The following is a 16411-nucleotide window of genomic DNA, read 5'->3' as shown; positions in this document are numbered from 1 at the left end:
AGAAATAGCACGAAGTCTTACGTGTACACTGTTTTAAATAGTTCAAAAGTTATTTGCTTTTAGAAAAACAAAACATAGCCAGGTGTCTCTCTTGTAAACAAGATGGGTTTTATTTTCTTTTGTAACAAGTTTAGTTTTTTCTTTGTTATTTTTCTTTTGTTTCACCATAAATTGACGTGAGATATAATCAAAGAAAATATACTTTAAAATGATCTGTATGACTTAAATACAAACACAACAGCTTAAATGTTTAGTGTAACGAAGTTATCGTATTCACAGCTAAAATGTAGTACTAATCGCATGATCATTTAGCTTCCTTAAAATATTTTTAATGCGCATTATGTCAATGTTGTTGACAATAAATAGCGAAGTTAAATGCCACACGCACATAAGGCATGCTCGCCAATTTGTTATCTAAAGTCGGCGAAAAAATAAGAATTTCGACATGATATCATACATTGTTCTCGTTGTATATTTGTCTATGTTGTTGAAAAACTATTCTGCGTAATTTGAAATGAATATAAGTTGAATGAATATTACTAACTTAAAAATAATGTACTGATTCATAGTTACAAGGTAAAATATAAAAAGACATTCCATACAGCTAACTCACTCCCTTCCATTGTGCTGCAAACGCCAAGTTGCATATAGATCTAGATGTAAAAAATGAATTAAATGTTTACTTTTCACTGATTCGATTCTTCTATAAAAAAAAAATGATTGTAATATATTGGACAATTTCTTATCCTTATTTGGATTTTGACTAGGGTTATTTGCATTATAACGCTTAACTCAAGCTGGAAAAAGAGAAAATTCCAAAGAAATTGTTTATATCATATTTTTACTCCCTTTCTTCTTAATTGAAGTGCTGATTGTGCCTAAAAGGTAACGCATATTCGAATAAGATAACATCCTAAGCATACCAGTAGAATTAGCAGCTACAAATATGTTGATCGATCTACGCCCAAATTAATGATTTCATTTTTGAAATTTTATTTTTATCGAAACTTTTTCTTTTTTTACGCCTGTGCGTATTGGAGTATCGGTAGGACATTTAATATTTGATGAATACTGCAAAATCAGTCAAATATCGCACATAAATAAGGTTTGAAACACATCTTTACAGTTTCAAATAATATAAATATGTTGATATGATGAAATTGTTGTTATTTGTATGAACTGTTCGTTATATTTTGTATGTCCAAAGGGCTTAAAATTAAGTTTCAATGCCCTACTTGTTCTGAATGAGATAAAACTTGGATGATTTGTTGTACATTAATATGAAATTATGTTGTTTTTTTTTTAATTATAAAACGTTTTCTCTGACATGTAGTGTAAATTTAAAGACACGAAAGTGCAACGGTAAAATAATACGAGTACATCTGATGTCATTTGTTTAATACCCGGAAAAGAGGAAAATTACTAAGAAACAGTTGACCTGTGACTAATATATACAAAACTGAGTGTTTATATAAATATTTAAGTCGTTGATGGGATGAGATACAAGAGCTCTAGTTGAAAATAATTCCTTATATTATTTAAAAGTTTGACTTGGTTTAGAGAAAACGACTGAATCGGTGATAACTTTCAAGGCACTATTTTACCAGGTAAGACTATTAAATTCTTCAAATCATCCGCTTAGAAATTATTTTTAGCTATGCTAGCCGATTACCAGCTAGCTTACGGAATAGTTGACCCGTTCATTAAACAAAGTACAAGGGAGCACCTGCTTTTGTTCTTAGATTCCGACCGAAAATACATCATTTTTCGGCCGGAGGCCGGTCTGTTTTCAGTTTGACCTCCTTTAAAATTTACAGGGAAGAACTGAATATAAGAAGCTTTCATTGGTCATTTAAATATAAAGAGATGAAATCTTTGAATCTCATTAGCCATTCTAAAATTTAATATAAAGGATAGTTCTTGTCATGCTAAGAAAGTTCTAAACTAAATTGTAAAGGATAGTTATTGCCATTGTGAAATAAAATTTAAAGGATAGGTCTACAATAAAATGTGCAGAATACTTCTTTAACTCCTAGTTAAATTGCTCAGATATTTAAGTTCTGTTTAACATTACTTCTTGCTTTCAGATCTTTTAACATTTTCTAGTGAAAATTTTTTTTTTTAATTTTGTCTAAAATAACGAGAATAATATTTGAACCTGATATAATTTCCTTAAGTTATGATGTTCGATAAGTGTCTAATATATTGTATGAGCCGCGTCACGACAAAACCAACATAGGGTTTTTGCGACCAGCATGGATCCAGACCAGCCTGCGCATCCGCGCAGTCTGATCAGGATCCATGCTTTTCGCTGACCAACTCTATTACAAGTGGAGAAACTGACAGCGAACAGCATGGATCCTGATCAGACTGCGCGGATGCGCAGGCTGGTCTGGATCCATGCTGGTCGCAAACACTTTATCTTGGTTTTGTCTTGGCGCGGCTCATATGTGATGTGAGAGTGACTGTTAAACTGATATAGTGTTTATAATTATTATATATTTTTGCATTTTAATCAAGTATTTATACAAATAATTGCCTTACCGACTGCGTAGATGTTGGTGTTGGAAATTGACACGACAATTTTGTTAAGAAACACATACATACACATACAAAGTGTTCCATTTTTCAAGATTAATTATCCTACAAAACATTATTGTATCATAGTTTGGAGTTCTTTCTGTTGAAAATGTGTCAGGGTTAAATGGTATACATATACATGCACAGTGCGTTAACTGGAGTGCGGGTATTAGTTACCCGCACTCCAGAGCATGCCCATTGATTGGCTCATTTTTGCTGGGGTTTACATATTGTGACGGCAGAGAAAGGGAAAGCGACAGAAATGTCATATTCAGATGTTCGTTCATTGGTTCATTTTTGCCGGGGTTTCATATTGTGACAACAGGAAACGTGCTTTTATGTTTGACTATGATACAAAAGAGAAAGAACACCAAAACACTCGGCAATCTGATTAATACTCGGGGGCTACGCCCCCTCGTACAAATCAGATAGCCTCGTGTTTCGGTGCTCTTTCTATTACGTATGACACGGCAATGCAAGCTTTGCTTTGCACTTTCTTTTTCAAAGATGTTGTAAAGCAATCCATAATTTTGCACAAATTACTCAATTTTACGTGTGTTTGATTTTATTTGTTAATTAATTTATTTCACTCATTCAGTGTAATAATACATATGCGTATACAGAAATAAACTTTAAATTTCGTATTAATTTAGGACTTTACTTTAAACTAAACACTTCCAATTTATGGTTGTTGCATCGGAATTTTTAACTGTTTTACCTCAAATTCAAACACATTTAGTCGCCTATTACGACCATGCAAGGATAAACGATGACTGTAGTTCTAAGGCCAACCACTCAGCCACAAGGGGAAATCAGTGATCTTCCCAAACATCGAAATGTCTTTATAATTAAACACCCGCTCGATCTTTCTACTGTACTGTATATTGTATGGTGGCTGATTTATACGCTTCTGTGTGTCGCGTTGGGGCTAGCGACAACACGACAAAGCGCCAAACGGCGCGTTGTCGCGCTGTCGTCTGGTCGACCTGTTTCTAGCGCGGCGCGCAAAACGGTCGCGCTGTTGTCGCGATGTCACATTGTCGGTCGGTTCAAATTGAAGGATTGGCTTATAAGCCAAGCGACAGGGCGACATTGTGATAACGCGCCGCACGACAACGCGCCGTTTGGCGTTCTGCACTAGAGACAGGACGACAAGACGACTGCGCGACAACGCACCGTTTGGCGCTTTGTCGTGTTGTCGCTAGCGCAAACTAGCAAACTCCTCACAGTGATTATCTCCCTTGGCAGAATTGTAATCACTGCCTTCACAGACGTCACATGATGATGAAAGTCACATAACGTAACGTCGAAATTCAAATGAAAATATCGACCGTTACATAGAAAATCTAACGTCATTTTTCTCTTTTTGTTTATTTTTAACTTTTCGTACCTACTTTCGATATAGTTAATCAAAAAATTATCCAAAGTATACAAAATAACGAAAAATAAATTCAAAAGCTAAAAAGTATAGAATATCAAAATATTGTCTCGGTAGAAAATATTCTCATAATCTTTAAAATTATTTTTTAATATTCATATTAATTATTTTATTAATCTATAAACATTGTTTTATCAGTGAGAAAAAACTTAACTGATAGAAAAAAGCAGTAGATAAAACATTTTTTTTTAAAAATATAGTTTATCAGAAATTCTGATATATCTAACCGTGGTGCCAATGAATTAAAGGGAGGTTACTGCGTGGAGATTGGCCAACTAGACGCACAAAAGCGTACCAAATCAGCCACCATACTATTGCGCTTTAAAAAGTTAAACAATTAAGGCTATTGTTCTTTTTAAACTTAATACTTAAAAAAGATATATTTTTGTATAAATCGATAAAAGAAATAATAATTCTATCTAAAGAGTTCAGGTTATACATGTTCGTTTCTTTTATAAATTATTCCGTCCCTTTCTAAAGTTGTTATGTTAATGACTAACCTTCAAATTCAAAAATTATCAGGGGCGTCCGTGGCCGAGTGGTTTAGGTCGTTGACTTCAAACCACTTGCCCCTCACCGCTGTTGGTTCGAATCCCGACAGGGACTTTGGATTCTTTCATGTGAGGAAGTTATCCAGCTAGCTTACGGATCGTCCGTGGTTCTACCCGTGTGTGCCCTAAATGATGCACGGAGGGGCACCTGAGGTCTTCCTCCTCCAGTAAAGCTGGAACGTCGCCAAAAGACCTATATTGTTTCGGTGTGACGAAAAACCCAATCAAACAAACAAAAATTATCAAAAGATGAACACGTAACCCAACGAAACAGAATTTAATACATATTAAGAAATATCAAATTTCGTAGATGACGACAATTTCAATAACATTCCTTTACATCGTTTGATTGCATGTAGGAAGGTTTCGTTTGAATAATAGAGGAAAAAATCCTTTTAAGTCAACTCGATGACTACCTGTGTCTTATATACAATGTTACAATTTTGAAGATAGTTTTCAGTTTCGACTATGTATTTTATTTAAATATAGGACCATGCAACCTGGTTAAAATATTTTAGCAATTTATACCTATCCTTTTCCAAAAAATGATGTCATCATTCTTTTCCTGAAAAAGAAACGAATGTAATAAGTGTTTAATGAGGAATGTGTAAACCATGCTTTATATAACAAGAAATGCGCGTGGAGCAATTCGCTCCTTTTTCTCAGTTCTTGATAATGTAATGAAAGAAAAGTAGGTACAAAAAAGGACATTGTTTTGCCAAAACAAGCGTCTCAAATTTAAAATGATTGTCTGTGACGGTTTTTGAGAAAATAGGAAAAAATATAAACATTAAAAGGAGGAAAATTATTTTCAGGGTTATCTGCCCTTCAGAGAAGCGTTTACATTGTTGAAAAATAAGCATTCCTACTCTAAAGCGCATAATAAGTCATTGGTAGTTTTTGAGAAATAAACCTTGACAATCAAAGGTTAACAAATTCACAAAAAAACGTAGGAAAATGATGGAGATATAACTTAAATATTATTATCCTTGTAATATGGCGCCACTTTTTGATATTTTCTGAGAAAATATACCTGAACAAAATATACAATACAGGACACAGTGTCCTTGATCTATGACCTGTAAATGGGTATTGCAGGTAGAAATGAGCCGCGTCACGACAAAACCAACATAGTGCGTTTGCGACAAGCATGCATCCGCGCAGTCTAATCAGGATCCATGATGTTCGCTATCAGTTTCTCTACTTGTAATAGCGTTGGTAAACGAACAGCATGGATCCTGATCAGACTGCGCGGATGCGCAGGCTCGTCTGGATCCATGCTGGTCGCAAACGCACTATGTTTGTTTTGTCGTGACGCCGCTCATATGATCAAGATACATCCGCATAAGAAGCTTCCATGTAAAAGCTTTCCTCATATTGAAGTTAAATTGTATAAAGTGCTGGGTCCGTACTCTCAGTGCCTGAAACGGCGGATGGGTCCTTATTAAACTCACACCTTCAAAAAGTGCTAAATTACAAAATCTATCTATCTATCTATCTATCTATCTATCTATCTATCTATCGATCCATCCATCCATCCATCCATCCATCCATCAAGCATTGTTAACACTCGAGAGGTCGAGAGGTTACATTTATAGTCATATTATCCTGGAAATTTGTCAGAAAGATCATTTGCTATTTTTAAGCATAAATTTAAATATGAGCTATATGTGATAGATCAGACACTAAGTCACAAAGTCCAAATATGGAAAGGGAAAACACTCAAAGGTAACATTTTCAATCACATCATCAGTGGAATTTGCCAGAAAATGCCTTTTGATAGTTTCTAGCTGTTTAATCTGAGCTCCAAAAAAAACGTTACTAAGCCAAGTATATATAAAACAGTTTTATAGTGCAGCTTTTCAATTTGAACATTGTGTACAGTTTCAATACAGAATTGACTTTTACAAAGCTTACCTAATGTTCTTTTTAAATGTATAGCTAAAGAAAAAAAATCGAACCATGTGGACAGTTATTAACTGACCTTAATTTGATCTAGTGACATACTGTTTTTATTTTTTCAATAAACAGTCATTAATTTTGGACCATGCTAACAAGTTTATAAATAAAATTGAACGCTGTAATGAGCTGACCTCTGTTTTGATCTAGCGACTTTCTTAGTTATGATGAATCACTTTGAAATTCGTTTATCGAAATTTAACTTCCATATCAGTTTAATATCTTGGTTTCTACCTTGTGACCTACCTTGTGGGTATTTTGCAGAGAGTATAGTGTCATATTTTATATTTTGAATTGAACGATGATACAAGCTGATTTAGATTTAAACAAGTGATCTATTTTTTATGTTTTTAATTTGATGAAATCAAAAACAAATTACCCCATATGCACATTTAAGATATGTAGAATACAGATTAATTTTAGCTGACATACATTTTCGATATTTTGACCTTCTTTTTATTCTGAATGTACAGTTATGAAATTTGGAACGTGTGCTGGTGGCGTTTTGTAATAAAAATATACACATTGTATATAACTTGTCGTAGCCTAATTCTCCGACACGGTCATTATTTTCCTCTCGCATTTTTTAAAAATCAAACATGTTTTCATTCTTATACGTGCAAACATAGAACAATAGATATATCTTTCAGTAACCGTTAAAATATTGAGCCATCTATCTTTATTTACAATAGATAATTAATCAAACGTGAAAAATTACTTGAAATTACGAGGTCAACATGTTTTGTGCCAAGAAAATTTCCAAATCCACTGCAAGTAAACATACATTTAGCTACTTGCCATTCGTATGAAAGTATTCTTACCAGGTAAAAACATTTCTAACTGATAATTTGTTACCAAAACAGGAGGAATGGCATCTGAAAATAGCTGCACACAAAATTTTGTAGAAGAAGATTTGGAAAAATGCAATAGCATACGAAAGGTAATGTCAATGCTGCCTTGTTTCAGTCAGAATATGGATAGTGTGGAACAAGATGTTAAAAAGGCCAATGGTAGACGTAAGGTATTGTCTAAACGTTTCAAACTAGATATTTAAAATAAATAATGTTTTTGCAATTTCATAAGAGTAAGACAACAGTAGAGTTTTGATTTATATTGTTTATAACATACGTCATATTTTGTTATTGTTTGGAAATTATAATCTGAGGCATCATATATTCTCTTAATTATCTTTCTTCATTATATTTTGTGAAACTTGACCAAAATATTTTTTGTGAATGCGAATCACTTTTAAATGTCTTTATTACATATTACAATTAATGAAACATTACATATTTATCAAAAGTTTCAAAGTATTAGAAAAAGCCAAGATGATCCTTATATCGCTTATCTGATTTTGAAGGCTCTCACTAACAAGGAAAAAATCTATCATTAACTATCGATGAAAAGTAGATACATTATCTAAATCTTAAACTGATGTCACAAAGGTGAAATCTGCATCTAAGAAAGTGCACATGTAAAAAGTAACTGCTTGCTTTTGCAAAAGAAAAATTAAAAGTTTCTGTGGAAATAACTAAATGCTGTACAAAATCATTGCTTACTATTATCAGTGGTTACTATGAAAATCAATGGTAGTTAGCTGGTAACTATGGAAAACCAACGATTTCTATGGAATTAACTGGTTGCTATGTAAAAATCAATGTTTGTTATGGAAGTTACTGTTTGCTGTGTTAGTCACTTGCTTTTATGAAAATGTAATAGTTTCTTTATTCATATTTTATTCTATGGAAAGTCAACGGTCGCTATTTAAGTTACTGGTTGCGGAGGAAGTAAGTTGTAGCTAATAAAATCGATAATTTTTCAGGGAAAGCCTCGTTGCTTTTGAAGTCACTGGTTGCTTTGTATAGTCAATGGTTAATTTTGAAATTACTGGTTGATATGAAATCAATCAGTTGCTGTCACTAGTTGATATAGATCAAAAATATGAAAAACACTGATTGCTATGGAAAGTCAAAGGTTGCTATGGAAGTCATTGGCTGCTAAAGAAGTCACTGGTTGACAACGGTTTCTATTAAAGATTTTAGTTGACAAAGGTGTCAATAGTTGCTCTGGATGTAAAAAGTTGCAATGCAAGTTAATTGTTACTTTAAAAATCAGCGATTGCATTTGTTTGTCAATGGTTGATATGATACTAGTAAGTAAATGGTTGCCATGGATGTCAATAGTGAGTAAGGAAAGTCAATAATTGCTTGGAAAAGAGATTGGTTGCTAAGGAAAGTCAACGGTTGCTATAAAAGTCAATGTCAATTCAGTTCCTTGCGAAAGTGAAGGCAACTAGTGATTGTAAACTGCTTGACAACCTGCCCAAAAACTTTACTGTGGATGCACTGTGCTATGGTAAATGCAATGTGGCTGTATGCCATGATCCGGAGTAAAAAAACTACCAACACGACCACCACGGAGTCACAAGTTGTTGAGGGAAGGCATTTTTTTTTCTTCATTTGAACTTTTTCAGATGCATATATGAAGTTTGTGATATCAGTTCAAGATAAATACATTTCATATGGTAATATTTCTAATCATGAAGCAATGAACGTGTGTAATGTAAGGATCATCATGGTTGTCTTGAACTACATATGGACATAAACAGGAAAACAATGATCCTGTTGCAGGGCCAATTTAAACCCCCAGAAAACACTATAATCCCTGTGGCCGAGTTATTTCTGTCGTTTTCCATGATATGTTCTGCATAAAATAAAATTATAAAGAGTTTTATGTCAAAACATCCCAGCTAAATTTTAATTATACTGGTATTGGGATATTAATATAGGATGATATGTTGGTTAAAGAATATTTGAAGCAATAAAAGCCGCACAACGGACGGAGAGCGATAACATAAGTTCACCTCTGAGCACTTTGTGCTCCAGTGAGCAAAAGTAATACACACAAGAACTTAAATGTATCCACTCATGTTGTATTGTATGTTTAAAACAAATTATTTTTAAAAGATGGTTTGCGGATGTTTCGAACTACGCGATAACAATTCGGTAGAAATTGCTAATAGGCCATTTGACCGTAGTAATTAAGTATCGAGAACTATATAATCAAAACCTAATGCGTAACTCTTAATAAACAACAAAAATCAGTCTCATGTCAATATTGTCACAGTATAACAAGGAATATTCCCAATTTATTCAATTACACAAAACCAAAAACGAACAGGTATTTCAGTACAGAAGAAATATTATAACAATTTGGTCTCATATTCAAGCTTCATATGTGAGCAAATACTGACTCAAATTAATTGACGAATTAATATATCATTGAATGAGGATTTCCTTCAGAAATGGTGTGGTTTTAAAAGAACGATGGTCATTCTGGTGGTTGTTGTGTTTGCAGTTTCAAATTTTGCTACTATGATATATGTCTTCGGAAATAAACAGTCGACATTTAACCGGTGAGTTTGATTAGATCTTCAATCCAGATCAGATGGTACAAACCGCCCTTTGGCATTGGATTTCAAAGTAGCTTGTATTTTTTATGTTGAGTACCAGCAAAACAAGTGTATATATTTAATGGATGATTTATTGATCTATCCTTTTCTGTGACGAATGCGTCCTCAAACGGACCAAGAGCGTTTTGAATTTTAACTGTCAAATCATGCGTGGAAGCTGTTCCATATGAATACTAACACACAAAAAAATTCTTAGTACACAAATATCGCATACATGATTATTATCATTTTAAACATTCGCACGCCTCTAATAGGATTGGTTCTAGTTGGTGGTATCGGGGATGTTTCCATTTTTATTTTTTTTATGGTTATTGTTTGCATTTCAGAGATGCAATAAATATTGATAGTGGGTCATCTAGTGCTCCGTCAAGACAGACAGCGGATGCAGCAATGTCAAGATTATTCTTAAGCATTGGTATCTCTTTTCTGTATTAAACTATTTATTATTTCAATTGAATTTGACAAAAAAAGTTTGTTGTTGATTTGATATAAAAAGAGTAGAACTTAAAAGAAGTTTTTTCATGAACGAAAAGAAAATTCTTATTTTTATTTTATCAAAAATTTCTTATAATTATAATAAGTTTCGATAACATCTAAGCAGCTTATTGCCTTGTATTGCTTGAACATTTCATATATCTGCCATTGAATTAATCATACCTTATACAACTTATTCATTTACATTGAATCTTATATTAGGATCGGGTCATCTGTTTCAACTACAAGAATGCCAGGGAACACAGTACAAGGTGACTTTTCCGGATATTGACTACGCTTTGATGGGTTACAACGTTCTACGAGGTTACCCATTGGCAACAGGACACGATCCTGGTTTCACGTTGCCAATATTTACTGCCGACTATAAGAACGGGGTTCAGACTGCTGACTGCCGATATAATGTTCCGAAGGGTCTTGTAGTGGCTCCTGATGTCTCCTGTGTTACATCGTTTTCGTCAAAGGTAGTGCAAACCAGTTACGAGTATGCACAATCGCTGTCAGTATCCGCCAGTGTTAATGGAGGTGGATGGGGTGTTAGCTTTTCGGCAAGCGCCGGGTATAAAGAATCTTCATCTGAAATGGCTTCCGGCGAGTCAGTTTTTATTATATCTACCGCTAAATGCAACTACTATTTTACTAAATTAGTCCAACGCTCACCCCCGCCATTTAATCCTGATTTCTTTCAATGGATTTTGCGATTGAATAATACAGATAATACAGATATCTATATTGAGTTCTTTGAAACATACGGGACTCATTTTGCCACCGAAGTAAAATTTGGTGCAAGATTTACATACGAACATAAAATGAAGTCCGAAACATTTCAGTCACAGAGTGAAAAAGGGATTGACGTTGGTGTTTCAGCAAGCTACTCGGGTGCAGTTAGCGCTGGTGCAAGCTTTTCAATGGAATATTCACAAAAAGAAAAAGCTTCCGATTTCTCTAAATCAGTAGAAACGAAAACGATTACAGTCGGGGCAGCGCCTCCTGCTAACGGAGATGCTATGACGTGGGCATCCACGGTAAAAGAGAGTCCTGTACCATCTGAATACAAACTAGAGTCCATAGAAGAGCTGTTCACGGAAAGGTACATGGATAAGACCAAAGTTAATGTAAACCTCGAAAAGATATCTCAAACTATTAGAAAGTATAAATCGGTATACTGTGAATACTTACTTGCAAAAGGGGACATCGAGTCTTGCCAGGCTCTCACACCTGGATTAATGCTTAGCAAAACGAGATTATATGCACATTATGCAGAACACATATTGTCATATAAAGAATGCGTCGATTATTGTTTAAGGCAGATGGAATGCTCGGCTGTAACATATTGCGATAAATGTAGCAGCTCAGATGTTCATCACAAAACGTGCTATCTCTACAAAAAAGATACTCGTTTTGAAATAGCAGCTGGTAACGAGAAAGAATGGAAAAGTCTTTTCTTTGTCGGAAAAGTTAATGCCAACCTAGTTCTTCACAACACGACGGTTGTCGGAATTGCCAGGAAATATCAACTTAAGAAAGGTGAAACAATTGACGAATTGAAATGTCACATAATGTGCGTTCAAGATGTTCATTGTGTCGTTTACAGCTATTGCGTTTGCCCAGGTATCGATCAAAAATGTACACTGTATAGTATTGAAAACGTGTTAGGCTTCAAAGTGGAGGAAGGGACCATGTCAGTTTTCGTTACTAAACATACTTTCTGAGACGGACTACGAAATACCTGTGTAATTATAAGTTCAATAAAAACAAACGCTTTTCTTTAGCTTTCGACGTTTAGTCTTTTTCAGAAAAAATTGACGTTTATAAAATGACAAATGACGCAACGTCCGTTTAATTATACGCTAAACAGAACGTGACGTTAACGTGGGAATAAAAAACTTTGTCAAATAAATACAGAATCTTTCATGAATATAAATACAGCAATATACAATAAATTACACAAATATAATATGGATCTGCACATGTGATACAAAAATTCTCATAATTAATAATAATAAAACACCTTGATATGAGAAAAAACATACTACATGTATATGTATACCGGCTCAATAATGACGAAGTTATATATTGTACAAAACTTTTGCATTCATACCATTAGGAGATAATGTGTTAAGCTTTAATTAATTCAGTATGCTTCTAAAAAATGTAATAAGCGTTCCATATCATCGGAGACAATCTCTATTTTTTTTTTTTTTTTTTTTTTTTTTTTTTTTTTTTTTTTGTGTGTGTGTGTGTGTAATTAGAAGAAGCTCAAGATGTTGAAAAAATATTAAACAAATGGTGTTGGTCATACCATAACCCTGTTGTTAACACAATGATGTTTTTTGTAGATTTTTATACATTTTTATACATTTTAGGTGGTCCGTGTGACGCACAGTCATATAAAAGCTATTTTTTTCGTACATGTATATAATGTATTTCGTTTCAAATTATTTGTTGTTTTTTTTAATTATGTATTTTTTTGTTGTTACTAATTAAATAATTTTATCAAAGATATTAATGTATAAATTACTGGGAATGACAATAATTACTTTATGTGATCATAAAATGTTATGAATGAAACTAGAATTACGTAGAATTTGAAATGTGTATGATTTTGATGCTCTTGTTTGTTGTTGTTGTTGTTGCATAAATTTTCGTTATAATATTATGAATAATACATCATGCCGATTTTGAAAAAAAAAAATTGCAAAAGTCATCTTTTTTTAATCATAACATTTTAATTTATAATTATAATTGTTACTATATTTATGTTCATCAATGTAATATCGTGATTATCAATGGCAACAGACATATACAATCATTTATAATCTATTTGTGTAACGCATGATGAACACCACACTAGTTTATTGTCCCTTATTATGTAATCGCTATTAACGAAGTCCCCATCATTACTGTAATTTAAATACCTAAAGATATCTGTTCACACTTAGTAAAAATATGACACTGATTGAATAATCACGTTGAGCATCATTGTTTTTATCATACAGTAATTGTGATATCTGTTTTAATATGTCTTTTTCTTCATCTTTTATAAAAATGTTTTCCTTTTTTGTGTTTTATGTGCTATTTTAATATCGAGTTATTACGTTTATTACTATCTTTTTATTATACAAATTTTAAAAATTTATTATTGTCATATTGACCGACGTTAAGATTCTAAAATGACCTTGAAAAGGTCAGTAAATTATGATTAATCATTCAATATATTGGCAGAGACCGGGAATTACCGATAGAGACCGGAAAATAGTACATCCAGGAATCTGTTGCTGATCAGTTCAAGAGTTTTTTTATGATAATTGTTTAAAGTAAGAGAACATTGCATGGATATTCTTAATCAAGCAATATTACAATAAGTTCTTTCAGAACAAGATTACCAATGGTGTTTTATTTAAGTTGTAATGAAATGGGAAGAGAGGTAACTGCAACGTACCTAGTATTTGAAATCCTTGCAGTATTGCTTTTGGGAGTTGCCTCCCTTCAACTATGTAACTTTTACAGACTCTTGTAATTCAGAATAGAATGGCGGTACACTTTGTACAATTATGTAATTGAACTACATGTATTTTATATGTTGTTAATGTATGGATGAAACTTTAATAAATATTATTATATACATTTATATTGACTACAAGTAATTTTTACCGTACGAGGAAAAGTCATGCAGAGTATTTACCGACCGCTGCACAAGTTAGTACATTTGTAATTATTTACTTCCCTTTTTTATTTTAATTAAAGTATGTTAAATTATGAAAGTCGTGACAGCAAGATTCCGCATTCAGCATAAAATCATAATCACCGCAACGCAGGAGTGTTGAAAACAAGAATGCCCCCGGTCCAGATTCTTGTCATTCACAAACTTTCAAAAGAGGTTTACCAATTCACTCAGTTTTGAATGTACGAATTGCCAAAAATTGTAAACACAGTTTACAACAAGCGAGGTTTTACACACGCATAAAAATGGCTACGAAGGAATCGTCAGCTGTGCACTGCATACTTTTATAATAACCAAAAAATTGTTACGTATACGGATGTCTGTTTTGTTGAAAATAAAAGGGAAACATAAAGACACGAAAATTTTATTTCATCCTTCCAGTAGTGCTCGTTTATATAGTGTGACATGACATTGATGACAGGTACCCTTAAGTCAATGCAGTATTGTGCCAGGAATCCGACACGATGTATCTTATACATAGACAGGTCAGACACGCTTATAATGGTTTATCCTAATGCTTTGGACATTATTAATTTTATCCCAACTAAATGATATCTAAACTTTTAATAATCAAATGACCAACAACATAAAAATCACATTTGTGCATAAACATAGTATACATGTATAGGTCAGTCATTATCTACAAAACAAACTTATTTCCTAGTTAACTTTCTAGATTATAGATTATAAAATTTAGATGTTTAATCCAACGCAATACCAATGCGTTTTTTTTTTCATGTGAAACAGTTCCCCTTTAGGCTTACCTTTGTTTTTATAGATGAAAATTTGATTTTAGAGTCTGGTTCAACGGTATCAAATCTCGGTAAACTACAAACAGTTGCACAGTCCATTATATGTATACGGGGATAAGAGAACATTGGTTTATTTCTATTTGAGGAAAATGTAAATAAAAATGTTTTGCAACAAAGCAAGAAATCTTAAATTAATCCTGAAGTGTAAAGCTGATGTATGTGAATGTTTTTATTTACATTTTTGTACTTTTTGGCTTGCAGCCACGGCTGCAAGCCATTTCATTTGGAAAACCTGTTCCGGTTAGGTGGTTTTCTGCTTACATTTATAAGTGCATGATTGAACGGGAAACCAGCTGAAATCGTGCCAATCGCAACTTTTCGGCCTTTTCCGTCACTCTTCGGATTAATGATAATAGCCGATGTACTTCCGATTGCAATCGTGACAATTCGGGTGATTCCGTCATACTGCGGAATCAGACGAAGTAATATTACGGAAATCTAAGCTATTTTAGTACTTCGGTAATCCCAGTTTGTTTATATAAATAGGATTCGTATTTTTACTTGATTTATTGATTTAAACCGTAATAAATTATAAACGAAATTGTTCCGTTTCAATTCTTTTTCAAGACGCAAAAGTTAGTTTCTTTTATAATTGTTTTTTGTCTGTATTAGTTTTACACAATAGAGGATGTTGACTGTAGTAGTATTCCGTCTTCAAAGGGTGGTCCAAATCACACAGGGCATGATCGAGTTATATTTAGATCTACTGAACTTGGTGAGGTAATCTAAAAATAGCCCATGCATATCATTAACCTTACCACGTGACGATTTATAGATAGCGCATCGTATCTGGGAACATGCTTATTAATTAAATGAAATGTGCACACTTGTTTCCTTTCAGTATGATAGATCTTCACGTTAGTATTTTTACGATTGATTATTTTCTTTATTAGTTTTATACAATAGAGAATAGATTTCAAATCGTTTTGACAAAAATATTCGTTTTTACAAAAATAAAAACAAATAAATATGTTGGGATGAAGGCACAACTGTGCAAGCCTTTCCTTTTAAAAGGAAACTTTATTTTTTATTGATGACTCACAAAGTTAATTGTGTCATTCCGCAGTAAATCATGTGTCTTTTTCAAAGTTCTAAAAGACTCGGCTGCTTTGAAGCCGAATAAACAACTCCATTCTTAAGGAATTTATCCAAACCTTCACGAAATGAAAGTCATCAAGTGCCCTGATACCATTCAAGGTTTTGGAATTTGGTTGGTTTGGGCAGAATTGTAGAAAGTTGCCGAAAAGCTGGTTTTGCTACTATTTCATGTCACTTGCTGAATTATGTCACATTGATATGGAATTCTTAAGGAAAAAACTTTGTTTCTTACTACATTGTATATTTTACATCGTGTTTGCACAAAAAGCAAAATAAAACAAACGA

The 16411-nt window shown here is 33.2% G+C and overlaps 1 protein-coding gene across 2 annotated transcripts; it reads left to right on the top strand.

Annotated features, from left to right (window-relative positions):
- Window positions 1–1461: 1461 nt before the first annotated feature.
- LOC132719697 (uncharacterized) lies at window positions 1462–12235 on the top strand. 2 transcript variants are annotated; one of them, XM_060703532.1, is made up of 5 exons: window positions 1462–1607; window positions 7392–7468; window positions 9831–9943; window positions 10327–10415; window positions 10697–12235. In XM_060703532.1, exons 2-5 carry the CDS (start codon window positions 7397–7399, stop codon window positions 12202–12204), a joined length of 1782 nt encoding a protein of 593 aa, XP_060559515.1. In that variant the 5' UTR covers window positions 1462–1607; window positions 7392–7396; the 3' UTR covers window positions 12205–12235. The 2 variants fall into 2 exon arrangements, with proteins under 2 accessions (XP_060559515.1, XP_060559514.1); XM_060703531.1 differs by having other exon boundaries at window positions 7392–7549.
- The last annotated feature ends 4176 nt before the right edge of the window (window positions 12236–16411 follow it).

Source organism: Ruditapes philippinarum, unplaced genomic scaffold (assembly GCF_026571515.1).
Source record: "Ruditapes philippinarum isolate M1 unplaced genomic scaffold, ASM2657151v2 ctg13809_1_1_1_1, whole genome shotgun sequence".
NCBI lineage: Eukaryota > Metazoa > Mollusca > Bivalvia > Venerida > Veneridae > Ruditapes > Ruditapes philippinarum.
Note: the sequence above shows the minus strand (reverse complement) of the source record. Positions and strands in the feature narration are given on the sequence as shown.